Source organism: Pteropus vampyrus, unplaced genomic scaffold (assembly GCF_000151845.1).
Source record: "Pteropus vampyrus isolate Shadow unplaced genomic scaffold, Pvam_2.0 Scaffold18, whole genome shotgun sequence".
Lineage (NCBI taxonomy): Eukaryota > Metazoa > Chordata > Mammalia > Chiroptera > Pteropodidae > Pteropus > Pteropus vampyrus.
In genome coordinates, this window is record NW_011888799.1 from 8,085,087 (window position 1) to 8,100,419 (window position 15,333).

General features: G+C 37.9%; 1 protein-coding gene across 5 annotated transcripts in view; it reads left to right on the forward strand.

The window, feature by feature from the left end:
* Positions 1–15,333, forward strand: part of RUNX2 (runt related transcription factor 2) — a 232,732-nt gene that overhangs the window by 65,559 nt on the left and 151,840 nt on the right. For 3 of the 5 annotated variants that reach the window (XM_011354760.2, XM_011354762.2, XM_011354763.2), the window contains exon 4: positions 5,522–5,695. The exons of the other annotated variants lie outside the window; for them this stretch is intronic. In XM_011354760.2, coding sequence (XP_011353062.1) covers positions 5,522–5,695 — 174 coding nt within the window. The remainder of the gene's footprint in view (positions 1–5,521; positions 5,696–15,333) is intronic. 5 annotated transcript variants of the gene reach the window in all.

Genomic DNA, 15,333 nt, shown 5'->3' on the forward strand with positions numbered 1-15,333 from the left:
CATCATGATAACCCCTAAATATATCAGTTATCCCTTCTAAAAAATAAGGGCATATTCTTACATAATCACAAAAAGCACCACTTCCTTAATATTTTGAAATAGTCCATGTTCATATTTACTCAGTTGATCCCCAAACCATAGCGTTTTAGCGATCACATTCACCGCAGTCTTTTTCAGTTGTATTTAGTTGCTTGCCTTTCTTCCCTACTAGACTGTGAACTGCTTGAGGATAAGGACATTATCCTAGATATTTTTTCTCCCCTCCTCCTTACAATGCCTAGTGAGACTTGCCTGTGGTAGATGCCTGGTACATACTAGCTGGACTAGCTGATCCAAATATGGACATGGTACCGATTCCTGATTGATGTTCAGATCTTTCCGAAAGGTGCCTTGTTTTTGAAAGGTGCACTCTTTTGTATGTATATTTGGGCATCTGTTAGGAGTGCCGTAAGTGGTGCAGAGCATCATGTTATAAGTATAGTTAATAGAGTGCAAAATTCTGGTGGGGGCCCAACATATATTTTATTATAATAGCTTCCAAAGTTGTGAAGCCATTCTCAATCAATTTTTCTAAAAATAAGCAAAATGGATCACATCATAGAGGCAAGTTTATTTTTGTAGTTCACATACCAGTTTCAGAGTCCTTGAGTACCAGTTTCAGATGTGTGATTTTTTTTCAAAGGGGAAGTTCTAATGGCAGTATTACTAGTTTTCATTATGGATTAGTTGCCCTTGGACTGAAAGAGCTGGGTGGGAGGAAAATGGGATGATTAGATAGACTGTTGTTTAATAACTTAATGGTTTCTCATGGGTCTTTGCCCTAAGCATGTGTGAATACTGTGACCTTTTGATCATGCTTTCTTCTTGTGCCCCTGAATTTATTGCAACAAAAGTCATATTCAGCCAAATATGCTCAACTTTTTGAAAAAACTTTTTTCTGAAAATTACTTTTTTCCCCCCATTTTAAATTCACTTTTGGTTATGATTTCCCCTGAATGACTGATTCTACACTGTTATAATCTAAAATAAGCTTGTTGGCAATGTGAGGGAAAAGAGTCCTGGGCCAGAAATCAGAAAACCTGAATTCTAGTCCTGCCACTAACTGTATGACTTTGAGTAAGTCGTTTCCCTTCTCAGAAACTCAGGATCCTCATCCATAACAGAAGTACATTATCTAAAACTTAGAGTCTAAATGATTTCTGTTGTCATTTTTACCTCCGTGATTCGAAATGACTTGCAACAATGCTAAGAATTATAGTGAGAGCAAATGGGACTTTTTCAGGGAGAAAGAAAACAAGCTTTCACTTGAATTTCCTTCAGGGAAATTTCTTAGGAAGTACTAATAAAGGTTGTTTTCTAAAGAAAGGCTTTGCCCACTGGATTCACTAGATTGCCAAATGAGAAGAGAATAATTTCTAGGGGAAAGACAGTGTTGTAATATGATATTCTGAGCCAAAAAAAATTTCTCTCACCCAAGATATGCATCTAAAAGAGGAAAATAGTCTTTCATTCATTTATTACATAATTATTGAGCACCTACTATATGGTAGGCACTGAACTAGTTTGTGAGGATACAGCTGTAAACAAGACATAGCACTCATTCTCATGGACATACAGTCTTTCAGGGGAGACAAATAAATACACAAGATAATTACAGATCGTGGTAACAGCCATAAAAGAAATAAACAAAAGATGTGCTTGAGAGGGAGAGAACATACTCTGGCCATAGTACGCAGGTAGGACCTCTAATAGGAGGTGGTGTTCACCCCAAGGCCTAAGGGATGAGAAATAGTGGGATACACAAAGAATCTAGGAGAAAACATTTCAGGAATATGGAAAGTGAGAAACTAAAAGGAGATGATGTCAGATGCCCTGGTCTTGGAGTAGGGTTGTGCCAGTGGAAATGAGAGAACTGAATAGATTTGAGATATACTTTCACGATGGAAATGACAAGACTTGGTAATGAATTGAATGTGGGGAGTGAGGAGTAAGGGGAAATCAGGAAAACTGTCTAGGTATTTGTCTTAAGTGACTGAGTGACTGGTGCCATTTACTGAGATGGGGGGACCCTTAGAGAATTTTTTTTTTTTTTTTGCGAGAAGAATCAAGAATTTTGTCTTAAATATACTGCACTTAAGATACCTTTGAGACATCCCAGGGGAAAGTCGAGTAGGCAGTGAGATACACAAACCTGGGACTGAGGACAGGGGTCAGGGCTCACCCTGGAAATGCAGAAGTCATTGGCATGCATAGGTGGCACCGAGTGCATGAGACTGAGATCATATTTGGCACTGGTTCTCTACCTCAGCTGTACATTGGACCCATTACTAGAGATTCAGATTTAATTGAGCTGATGTGGGGCCTGGACATTTATATTTTTCAAAACTCCCTGGAGAGTTTGCTTATCCAGCCAGCTGGAAGAACCACCGCTCAAGGTAGAAAGTGCAGCTGTAGAAGAGAATCTAGGACCAAGCTTTTACATATTCTCAAATACAACACAGGAGTCTTCTATTCTTTATACCTTGGAAGATCCACTCTTTAGCCCTTTGGGTGAGATTTAGTTCTCCCTGTTCCATGGCAGAGTAGGCTGTCCTTTCATGTTCTTGATATCTGAGGGGATTGCTTGGATGCTGTGGATTTAGGTACATCTTCTTTCAGCCAATCAATCATTCAATGCTACCCTGATGTGGTTTAGTGATAGTGGGTGTTTGTCACGCTTGAAAGATGAAGAACCTTTCAGCTTTTTTACTTCATTGTACTGTAAGAATTTTGTTGTGGTTGTGGTGGTGACTATGCAGGGGTAGACATCTACAAGGAAAATGTGTACGGTTTTGTATGTACACAGCGACAGATCGATGTTCCCTGAATTACTCTGGGGTGTCTGTAGGTACTTGGTAGCTCATCTTTGAAGATATTTTCCGAAAGGTCATTGAAGCTCTTAAATTTCACCTGCTCTTAAATTTTTCACACTTATCTGTGCTACTCAAATCCCTTATTTTTGCCTGCAACCTCCTATTAACTCCCCTGAAGCCCTAGGCTAAGAGAAAATAAAAGTGTACTCACACATCTATATACTGAGCTCAACTCTCATTCGGTCTCCATGAAAACCTAATGAAAAGGCTGTAGAAAGCAGAGGCAAAGCTTATTAAATTTTCTTGTGACCCATGGCCCACATAAAGTCCCAGTGTATAAAGGAACCATGCAAGATTATGTAGCCCTCCCCTTAGCCCTTAGGGAATCTGCCATTCCAAAAATATGGCCTATTAAAAAAAATAACTTCCAGGGACAATTCTATAAGCTTTCTTGTTAATGTTTACAGCTGTATCAACACCACACCAATACTTTTTTTGTATGTGTGTGAGGAACAGAATCCACAGATTTAACTGTGACAAGTCCTATATAATTCCCAAATCGTGAACCTAGTTAGACACAGCAAGATGTATTGATGGAAGTTTGTTTAGGGTAATGGGTGAGCTATTAACTCTGTAATTGAATCCTTGCTGCTGCTTCTACTTGCTTTGAAAACCGACCTTGACACTTCACAGGGCTTAGTTCTTAGGTGCCTCACTTTGTAGATCTGGATAGTTTTCAGTGCTCGATAGCAGCTGAGAGAGGAAGGGAAGAGAAAGCTAGATTGCCAGCATCAATGGTTCCAAATGATGAGTGAAAGCTTAGTTGACTAAGACAAGAACTGTATCCTAGTCTGGGATGAGCTAGTCAGTATCTAAGGACTATGGGCTAGTTGTTTTACCTCTGTAGGCCCCAGTCACTTCATCTACGAACACCTTACTTGCCAGGGTATAAAGGTTCTTTATAGTCCAAAAGTCTAATTGTAATCTGGATAAAAAGTTATAAATGGTCGGGAAAACAACCATCAACAAACAGTAAGTAAGTTTCCCTAGTTTTTTCCAATTATTTTTCTTCTCGTCTTAGTCCCTTGATTATAGCAGATGCCCCAAACTTGCACTGGCAGGAAATAGGGTGGTGGGTGCATTTCAGTTAATGGGCCTAGTTGGAACATGTTTGGCCGTGGAGACAGCTACACTCATATTACCAAACCTTGGCTTCTTGTCTGTTTTCTTTGGGCTGGGTAGGCAATGAAAAAGGAGACAGGAAAATACATTTTGGGGCAAATAAAATAAGGAATTTGTCTTATGAAGACAGCTTATAGTTGGGAAATTCTAATGTTCAACTTAACCCTATCCTGATATATTCCTCTTGTGCTATACTAAGTGGAAGATGAGGTATTATTGCTACCCGTAGAATATACCTTCCCATTCTTGAAGGTTCTTAATAATTCTCCTTCAAGATTTTTTTATGGATATTAATCCTCATTCCTTTAATCAAAAGGCCAATTCTTATTCCAGTCATCTTAATGGCTCTTCTTTGAATCAGCTTCAGTTACTTAACATTTTGCTAAAATGTTGGGGGTCATGTACTAGGGCCTCTGGAATGCGGAAGAAGGAATCCACAGTATATTTCTGTTTATGTGTTAGGCATTATTGTACTTGTTCACCACAGCACCACACTACAGGTTTATACTTAGTGTCACACAGAGATTCAGATGTTTTTCTGTTACACTTGTACCAAGACAATACTATACTCTTAACTGAGAATGAGTCGATGATTTAAAAAAAAGTCTTAGTACCTTGGTTATATTTTAATCGCATATTTCTTTAATATCTAGAATTCCCTTGGATTTTAGACTTGAATATACTAGAAGAGAGACAGTTTTGTTTGTTTTTTTTTAAATAATGGATTCTCATATTCACATGGTAACCCAAAGGGTATTTTTAAATTTCTTTTACAAAACCACAGTACTAGATTTAAAATAAAAATAAAAAAGCATTCTCTGTGATTTAACAGAGTTTGTTATATGCTTTCAGGCTTTGGCATATCACAAAAATCTTCTTGAGAATTTGAGTTTCCTTGCCTAAATTTCTGTTTTTTTCCTCTTAAAGGATTGAGTTTTAATTTTTTAGAAAAGAGCTTCAGTACGGTATTAATTGTAACATAAGAAAGAAAAAATCACTATGGTCATCATGGAAGTTTCCCTTTGACAAATGTGTTTGTCTCTGTTTCTGCCCCAACTCTGGGATAGTATGTGTCACGTGCACAGACTCTCTGAACTTCTAGGGGAGGCATTCTCCTCTGTGAAACAGAGAACACACCCCAGTACGCATTCACCTTTCCCATCCTCACTAGGGGCAGAGGTGTGGGGGGTGGGGGAAGAGAGTTACTCTTGAGCTCCAGCATCCTGGCCTTGCTACTGGTGCTTGACTTTGAGTCACTCTCTGGGACCCTAGACTGTCTATTTATAGAACACGACTAAGAACGCTTGCTACTAGATGGTGCTTAGGAAGCAATTTGAAATGGAAGGCTTTATATACACTTTATTACAAATACCAGTATTGATAATTCCTTGGCTTAAACCCCAAGTATGTATGTTCACATATCTATTTAGCATGGTCAATTGTTCAGCTAATTAATATGCTTTTATTTTATGATTTGCTGTTTCCAGGGCACAGACAGAAGCTTGATGACTCTAAACCTAGTTTGTTCTCTGACCGCCTCAGTGATTTAGGGCGCATTCCTCATCCCAGTATGAGAGTAGGTGTCCCGCCTCAGAACCCACGGCCCTCCCTGAACTCTGCACCAAGTCCTTTTAATCCACAAGGACAGAGTCAGATTACAGGTAAGACAGACTCATAGGTTTCACTTACACAGACTCTGGTAGGCTGGGGGTGAGGGGCTACTAGATGAGATGTGTTCATTTCAAAACTCCTGGAGCTGTGAAATGGCTCATTATTAAAGAATCAAGACTTGGAAGATACTGTCCTCCTTTTTTATAAAAAAGAATTCCAATATTCAATAACGTTGGGGTGAAATTTGGGGGATGTTTCTACTAATGCTGTACTCTGTAGCTGTGTCAGTCTGCACACTGGTGGAATGGTAATAACTATGCACGCTGGGAGATCGTTTGTTATTAGTTTCTATATTGTGTCCAGGTGGTGCAAGGGATAACATCACACCCTCACTATTAGAAAATTAGTGTTACTGTCTCAGATTTGAGCTTAAATTTCTTATATGTATAACTATTTCATTAAGTTTCCTTGAAAATTGCTCAGGGCTAACAGGAAGCCTTGGTTGGTGGTTATAAGGCAGGGTCAATGAGTGGCTCATCAGGCAGACAGAATTTACTTCTGATTCCCATTTAGTTCTGGTTCCTCAAGTGACTTTTCTCTTTATACATTCTAGTAAGCTGCTTATTTTACCTTTATTCTTAAAAATTAACATCAGCATTGCATTACAGACTAATCATTCACATTTGGTGCATTAAGACTCCCAACTCCCCTTTTTTTCCTGCCCCGCTTGTACAAAAACAGGTCTTATTTTAGGACTCGTCTGATTGCTTTTAGGTCATGGTGACAAGAGCGTGTGTTAATGATCATAGATCTTTAATTTGCAGATCCATAAGTACTGAGAGTTGAAGGGAACTCTACACGTCATCTAGTTGATATTATTGGCAGAGGAGGACTAGAATAGACGGAAAATAACTCAAAACAAAATGTACAATAAACTCTCAAAATGGATCTTTTTTAACACTCAGGTTTTTGTCTATAGTGGTTAGGTTTTGAGTGTCCTTAATGATTTATAAACATAATTGTTTATAAACTAATTCTCTCCTGCCCATATTAAGTATATGTCTTATTCGATATTTACTTAGAGTAGGTTTCTGTGAGTGTATAAATATCAGTCTGAACATATGGGTATGCCTGAGTATCTATTTTAAAGATAATATAGAATTATAAAAATAAAATATCTGAGCACTGAAGAGAGCCAGATATCTGCATCAGAGAAGAACCTTAGAGCTCTGTGAAGAATAGCTATTTACTAACCTAAATAAATCTCTAAATGTTTATATGTTGGAATCAAAAGGTTAATGCGTTCACTAGACATGTGTCCTTGATAAAAATGCAAGAGTGAAATTCACACTAACTTGAATTTGAAGTTTGTAGCTATAGGTGCTACTGCGTTAAAGTAGTGGACTTGGTATCGTTGATTAAGGTTCATAATAGCTGTCCTTTTGTCTTTATTGTAATCAATCTGTAGACTGTGTGTGTACATAGAAGCATATATATGTGTATAAAAGTGTTTATATATGATTCATAAGGGACTTATAACTATTAAAAATATACATATATGAAAAATACATGTTCTATGATTTGGCAACCCCTGGGTTCTCTAAATGTTTGATTTATATATTCTAATCCTTAATTGTTTGCTAATTATGTTTTGCTAACGACTAATGCTTTTAAAGGGTCTTTTAGAACCTATGTGTTGCTAGATTCACTTAAGAAGATGAGTTTCTCAGGGTTTTGTCCTCAAACCTGAAGAGGACATCATGAAACAGGAACAGATTTTAGAATCTTAAGTTACCTTAGATATCATTAACCAAAAAGTTGGTAAAAGTTGTGAAGAAGAGCTACATTTCAGCAGCACCCCTACCCCAGGTGTGAGTGCAAAGAGTGGGGCTCTGAGGAGCTAGCTGCCAGAAGAGCATCTGAGCAGATCAGGAGTATGGCCACCTACAGACTGAGCTCTCCTCTGATTGTCAGCCTCTCTTCTCCCTGCTGAGATGCTCAGGAAGGTTAAGCCTGTATGCAGTTTTACAGCAGGTTCATGGCAGAGCAGAATTAGGTCTCTTGACTTTAATGCAGTATAAAGTACCGTGCTGCAAGTCCATCATGATCATTTAAAGATAATACTTAAATGGTCATTGGATATTTCTAAAAATGAAAATATATTACAAGAATATTAGCCTTGCATTTTGGGATTACAGCACTAGTAGAATTGATAAATAGATCAGTCTTCTCAGTTTTTAAACATCCACAAGGCATTGGGCCCAACAGCTTTCTCAGACTTTCAGAATTTGAAGATTCACATACATACATGTGCCAGCCCTACCCACTCTTGGCCACGTGCACTTTCTTTAAATGCTCCCGTATTGTCGGTGAGATAATAGAAGGATGTGCAGAGTTCTACCATGACCCAAATTATTAGGAAAACCCAAGAGCACCCATAACAGCAGCAACTTCAAAGTAAATTGAAAAAGTTTCATTTTTTTTCTCTCTGGGTTAATTTTCTTATTTATTGAATAAGTATGATTTAGAGCCTACGGCATGGAGAGAATTGGATCTTAAGTAATAAGAGAGAGAGAAGAAAAGTCCTGTCTTCGAGTCTAATTGAAGAGGTAGTTATATTTCTGTTCCCCGGACTATAATGTTGTTCCTCGAGTACATGTTCTGTCCTTCCTTACTTAGGCTATTCTATCTACAGTGGTCTTTGCTGACAAGATCCACCCATCTTTCAAGGTCACTGTTATCTTCTTTACGAAAGAGTCCTAGAACCTTTATCTGGAAGGCTGCCTATCTATCCTCTAAGCTTCAGCTGAGATTGCCTTATTTTATTCTGTGTATTTGCTTTATTCTACCTTGCTAGATTGTAAATTCTTTGAGGAATTTATTACAGGGATTTATTTTCTTTTGTGCCAAGCTCAGTGGCAGCATCTCATTAAATGTTGAGTGGATGAAAATTTAGATGAGAAGAAATCAGTGCAAGAAAGGCTGGAATATCATGTCTTGTTAGCATTAACTATTCTTTCTAATTTCCTATCCCAGGGTGCCACTGTTCCCTGGTGATGAACAATAAACGGCAGAAATCCCATTTCAATATAACACTTACATAGTTAAACCATTTGGCATTATTCTAGTTTAGTATCTGTATAACTGCATGATTAAATTTAAATTCTACTTAAATTCTGAGCCTCACTTGTAATGAATTTTGTAACATCTTTACAATGTGCCACATTTGAATTTTAGTTCATGCAATAATCCTTTGGATAAAGACATTTGTAACAGAAAGGGCCCAGTTACCTCTCATTGGCTTGACTCTCTTGGTATCTCAAGCTCTTACCCCAAAACCGTAGATTTATAGTCACTATTAGTTCTCCCACTTGCCAACATAAAAGGCAAGTCAAACTCCCAGAAGAGCGAAATAAATTTAGAAAGTATGAGTTGAGGAAGTCATAAGCATTTAGTGTTTCACATTAACATTCTCCAATGTCTCTCACAGTTCCTAGACTAGAGTGGGCTGGCTTCTTTGCATTGCTGGTCTGATGGTGTCACTGTTTTAGTCTTTAATGGCCGATGTTCTGCTTGAGGGCCCAGGGCCTCCTCACAGCTTTCTGAGGAAGTTGCTTCTTCTGTACCTTTTTTTAAAAAATATATCTTTCAGACATCTGGTGTCTATGTCTGGGTGCTAGGAAACACCTAGTCTGTCACAAATGTCTCCATCTTTTGATTTAGAATGTGGTGTTAACCGTAGAGTAGGGATAAGATGTTAGGAGATATCGATCAAAATAATCACTATTTTAAACTAAATGCTCTCTGGATGGGTGAGCTGCATCTAATAATAGCCGACTCAGGCCCTTGGTTTCGTGAATTGGGACATTCATCTAACCTTTGGGGTAGGCATTCTGCTATTCTGTTATTCTGTTATTTAAAAAATATTTGAGTGCCTACTATCAGGCGTTAATTTATGTGAACAAGATAGATATAGTTTCTGCTCACAAAGAGCTTACATTTTAGTGACAGATATAGCCAGTAAATGGGTAAATAAGCATACATGCAAGACAATTTTAGATAATAGTAAATGCTTTGAGAAAATAAAATAGGATAATGCAATAGCAATTTAGGGAGGGAAGAAGCTAATTTTAATTGGAAAGTTGGGAAAAGTTTCTTCAAAGAGCTTTGAAGATCTGTGAGGAACAACATTTCAGGCAGTGGAAAACCCATGCAAAGGCTCTCGGGAAGCAATGAATGTGGTATTCAGGTGACAGGAAGGTTAGCGTAGGTGGAATGTAGAGAACAAGGGGAGTGATACAGAAAGGCAGGCAGGGGCTACATTATAGAGTCTTCGAGACCCTGGTATAAGGAGCTTGGGTTTTGTTTTGATTGCAGTGGGGTGCTATTGAAGGATGTAAAGCAAGAGAATGATATTATGTGCTTTTGAAAAATCACTTTGGATGCTGTATAAAGAATGGATCATAAGGGGGCAATGGTAGAAGCAGGGTCATCATTCAGGAAGCTACTGCAGTATCCTAGGCTAGAGTTGAGGATGGTATCATTTTTCTTCTTTCTTCAAAACTCAGATCGAACCCTGGTACCTGTCAGGCCTCTTCGAAACTACCCAAGGCTCCCATATCACTGTTCAACTGATGACAATTATTTGTTTATACATCTATCTCCTCCATCAGACTTTGAACTTTCAAAGTCTGGGGCATGTTGTATTTATCTTTGTGTCTCTTTGTTTTATATGGTGCCTGCTGTTTGGTATTCTTGGTTTGGTGATGAATGAACAAACGGGTCATTGACTTCTTCAGGAAGTGTGACCCATCATTATTCTACTCCTAATATTTTTCTAGTACCTATTTGATTGAATTACTATTAGCTACCATTTAGTGAGTGTGTTTTGTGTGCCAGGTATTGTTCAAATGAGATTAAATCATGTAATCCTCACAACAACTCTATGAGATAGGTGACACTATTGTGAAAACTGAGGGTGGGAAAAGCTAAAAAACTCATCCAAGGTACCACTTAGTACAAATAAGTGGTAAATACAGGAATTAAAGCCAGATCTACACAGCTCCAGGGTCCTATGCTCTTAACCACCGTGCACCCTTGGGAGGTTGACTCGTACTTCTGTCAGGCTTGGTTTCCTCTCATTTAAGTACTTAACAACTTTCATTTATGCAGATCTTTACCATTTACAAATGGGTTTTACATAAAGTTCTTATTAAAACCTTAAAACAATTCTGAAAGTACATATTTTATAGTTGGAAGAAATTGATTCTTTGAGAAATGACTTGCTGAAGTCCTGTTCAGCTATTACAGTTGAGCGTGAGTTCTAGATTCTTAGTAGACAATCACCCTCATCCCCACCAAGCTAGGTATGTTGCTGACAGTCTAAATGACATGTGTCCTAAGGGACTAATTTCTTTTTCTTCTCTCTATTGGATACTATTTAGGAGCCTTGGAAACAGTGTTTTCATAAAAGGGATGCATTAGGAGTATATGAATTATGCTTTAAAATGTGATATAATTCTTTTTAATGATTAAATTCAGTTAGGTGAGTATATATATTCAAGGTAACATTTTTAGGAATATGTTGAAAAACAACTTGCCAGACATCATGTAGAATAATAATAATCTTATCAGTAGTTCCTTTGACTGAATTGAAGTTGTTTCCACCCAACTTTGGTCTGATTCCATTTTCCCTTGGCAAACAATGCTTCTCCTGCAAACATTAAAAGGATCCTAAACAAGCCAATTGGTCCTGGGCTGTGTCTGTGTTTGGTTGTCCCAGACCTGAGTCCACTGTGCTTGCACTGAAACATTTACTAGCATAATTCTTTCAGAAATAGGAATGCACAACTGAGTAGTATGCATCTCAAATTACTGTTTTATTCAATTGCCCAGTGACCACGTGATTCTTTAATGTGAAACAAGTTGGGAGGTTCAGTGGGCATGCAGTGGGTTGGTGGTGGCTGTGAGTATGAGAGGGAGAATGAACCCATGAGAAGCTCAGTGACTGTTAGTGAGCAAGAAGAGTGACTAGAAGTGCCGTCAGTATGAGAAGAATTGTAGGATGAGAAGAGTGGAAGTTAAGTTAGGGCTCAAATTTTACTACCACTGTGGTCTAACTCATCTCTCGCTATCTTCTGTTTTTAGGAACTGAAATCACCACACTCAAAGACAGGCTGTTGGAAGTACCATTCTTTTACTCTGGTGATGCAATGTTTTAATTCCCGAAGTTACTGGAAAATCTTGTCCTGTCTTCTTCCTTTGAGATCTTTTGGGTAGAGTAGCCAAGTAAATTTGCTGCTGCCATGCACATATGTGAGCAGGAAACATCTTTTGATGTTTCTGGTTATAGTCCTTACCAAAAAAAAAAAAAAAAAGGCACAAACCCTGTCTGTAAGCACTGTTTCACATCTATGCAGCTCTGGCAGCTACCTTATGAGGAATAGCAGAGTTCATGTCCAGCATATGCTGGCTTTGAGGAATAAAGCTCGGTAAGATCCCGTGAAGGGCTGATGGTCAACATGTCATGTTGTTGCTTAACCTGTTAGCACCTTTAATAGATTAGCTTCTTATAGGTCTCTGGATTTGTGTAGTTGGAATTTCCTGATTAACTGAAGATGCTCTGGCTTTATTACCCAGAGAGGGGTAATGTTCTAAGAACAATTAATTTCTTGAATTCAAAAAACTTGTTTTTATAATTTACTCCTACTGGAATAGAAGATGCGTCATTAATATATAATTGTGATAAGAAAAATTCATTTCTTACATAATGTTTACTTTTATCCATCCCTAAGGCAGTTACATTTCCAGCCTGTCTTTAGGTCTGTGCACAAAATAAGTCTTAGTTTTTTTCTCTCGTTCTTTTCCAAAGTATCATCTTTCTCTTTTTCGTTTTATATTTAGTTATAGCTTCCAATACATGTATTTGTATGTATATGCATACATGCATGTATGCATATCTTTCCCCTTTATTAGTTACCTAAGGACCTTTCTCACCCCTTTTTTACCTTTTGCAATGGAGTGTGAACAAAATAATCAGAAAGGAGTTGATGACTTTGAATGAAATATTCAGTAACCTACAGGGCTAACCCAGGGCCAAGTCAGGCATGCAGTTTGGTATCATGGATGCACTGGTGGTGTATTTTGGTGTTTAATCATGGATAGGCACACAGGGATTCAAACAGAGAGTTGGTATATATTTTACTATGCAGTATTAAAAACATTATATTACAGATGTTATCAGTTTAAAATTGTATGACACTACTCCCAGTTAAGACCATCAGATTATTTCTAGGGCTTTGTTTTTTTTTTTTTTTTTTTTTTTTTTTTTTTTTTTTTTTTTTTTTTGATAAGGACTTGCTTTTTAACAGTTTAAAAGTGGGTGTAACAGTCTTTAAAAGACAGATTTCACAGATGAGCCAATATTGTGAATCCTATTTAGTGAAAAGAAAACTTAGGCGCACCAGGAGATTTCTGAAACTCTCAGAGCTGAAACTAGAAATCAATGTCCTGTTAAAGTGAAATTTGACAAGATGGTTCAGGTGAGGAGCAGGTGAGGATGTAGAGGAAAGGGTTAAGTAGAATAATAAATGTTTGGAGCTGTCACCAAGGTGAATGGTGAGAAAGGAAAATGATTTGTGTTGAGCATCACTGAGGACCCAGGTAAGGATAGAGATAATTGGAAGAGCCAATCAATACAATTATATGATTATCTGCTACGGTGGTTGCAGTTTGTGAATAGAAGTGGGCTTGGTGTGGTACCTCATCAGGGACAACGACAGTTTCTCCTAGGACTCGCTTTGAGTCAGGGAAACAAGGAAAACGTTGAGCCAGTTACCAACATGGGGAATGTTCTGGAGGTTGGTAGGTTATGGTAAAGATGGAAGAACTTCTGAAGGGGAGTTGACTCATCTTGTGGCCTAGGAGAATGAGTAGCAGCCAAGTGAAAAGGTTAGGAAGAAAGATCTGAAGAAATGTAAATTTCAGTTCAAGTGGGAAGTAGGAATGTCCTGTGGAAAGGTTGAAGATAGATGGGAGCTCTTGGCTGTGCCTTCAACCATTTCTCCTATAACAGATGGAGGTCTCACATCTTGCTCTGCCTTCTCCAACACTTCAGTTTAACACTGCCTGGAGAAAACACAATCCTCTAGCTATGTCTGATCAGAGTGGTAGGTGTCTATTAGTGCTCTGTTAATACATCCCAAGATTGTTGTGTTAACTTTTTGTCATCCTGTCACACTATGGCTTGCAGTCTATGAAAAACTCTGCTCTTAGGGCAGACTTACCCCATCTGTCTTGGAGTTGACCAAATGCAGCACTGTACTTTTGTTCTTACTCAGTTTCATTATGACATTTCACCTCCTCTTTCCGTCTCGTAGGATTATTTTATAGTTCTCATTCTGTATCAAGTATGTTGGCTTTTCCTTACAACTTTGTCTCATCTTGGAGCTTAGAAAGGTTGCTTCTAATTCTTCAAGACTTTATTGAATACATTGGCCATAACTAGGACTATAATATCTTTGAATATGTCACTATGTACCTCTTTCAAAGCTGAACTTGATTCATATCAATGACCACTTTCTTGTTGGCCTTTTAACTAGCTATAAATCACATTAGCGATAAGGCATATATCTTGCTGAGGTCAAGATACACATTAGGCAGATGAGCTTTCTTCTAATCTATTGCTCTAGTAATCCTAGGAAAAAAGTTTTAGTGAACCCATTCCACTTTCTAAAAGTCACTGTGAAAATCAAGGTGAAACAATCATTATACACAGGCTCCTGAAAGTGACTTAAGGATGTTTAATGAACTGTAAGCAAGTCAATAACAACAGTGGCTCTAAAAAACTGCACATGGTCCCTAACTTAGGGTGGTTCAACTTAAGATTTTTTAGCTTTATGACGGTGTGAAATCAATATGCATTCAGTAGAAACTGGCAAGGCTTGTTATGATGTTTAGGTAAGTTAGGTGTATTAAATGCATTTTCAACTTAGGATGTTTTCAATTTATGATGGGTTTATTAGAACATAGCCTCATCGTAAGTTGAGGAGTGTCTGTAGTTGAAATTTAGATTTTACCAGTAGCTGTGTCATTTTCAGAATAAAGTAAGTGAGGTAAAAGAATATAAAATGACTATATATCATGTGCTAAACTTCACAGACATTATTTTCAAATAATTTAATAATTGTCATGTGGAAAAGTAATCCCAGAGAACAAAGCTAAGATTAGTAGTCAGTGGAGTTACAGGGAGACATATTTTACTTAATATGTGGATGAACTTTGTAGACCCTTCTCTGACAACTAGAATCCCTTTGCCTACTAGTTGCCATAAATTCTTGCAGTATTGTGAGGTATAATTCATGTTGGAGAACAAACTTGAATTTGTTTAAAGCAGCAAGGTGCTCTCCCTTATCTCCTTACCTCTCTTTGGCCTTAATTTCCTCTTAAGCTCGTTTGTTTTGCTCCTTTTATTTGAAGATCATTCTTGATAGGGAAGATTAAATCACAGTAGTGTTGGGTAATTTTCCTTTATAACTGTCATCAGTAAAAACTACTCCCATTGTTCTCAAACTTTGTTGTACTTAGCATCACCTCGGGAGCTCATTAAACATACAGATGCCCAGGTTTTACCCCTGAACCAGGTTGTACCAGGTGGAGCCTACCTAATTCACAGCTGCAGGCTCAATCC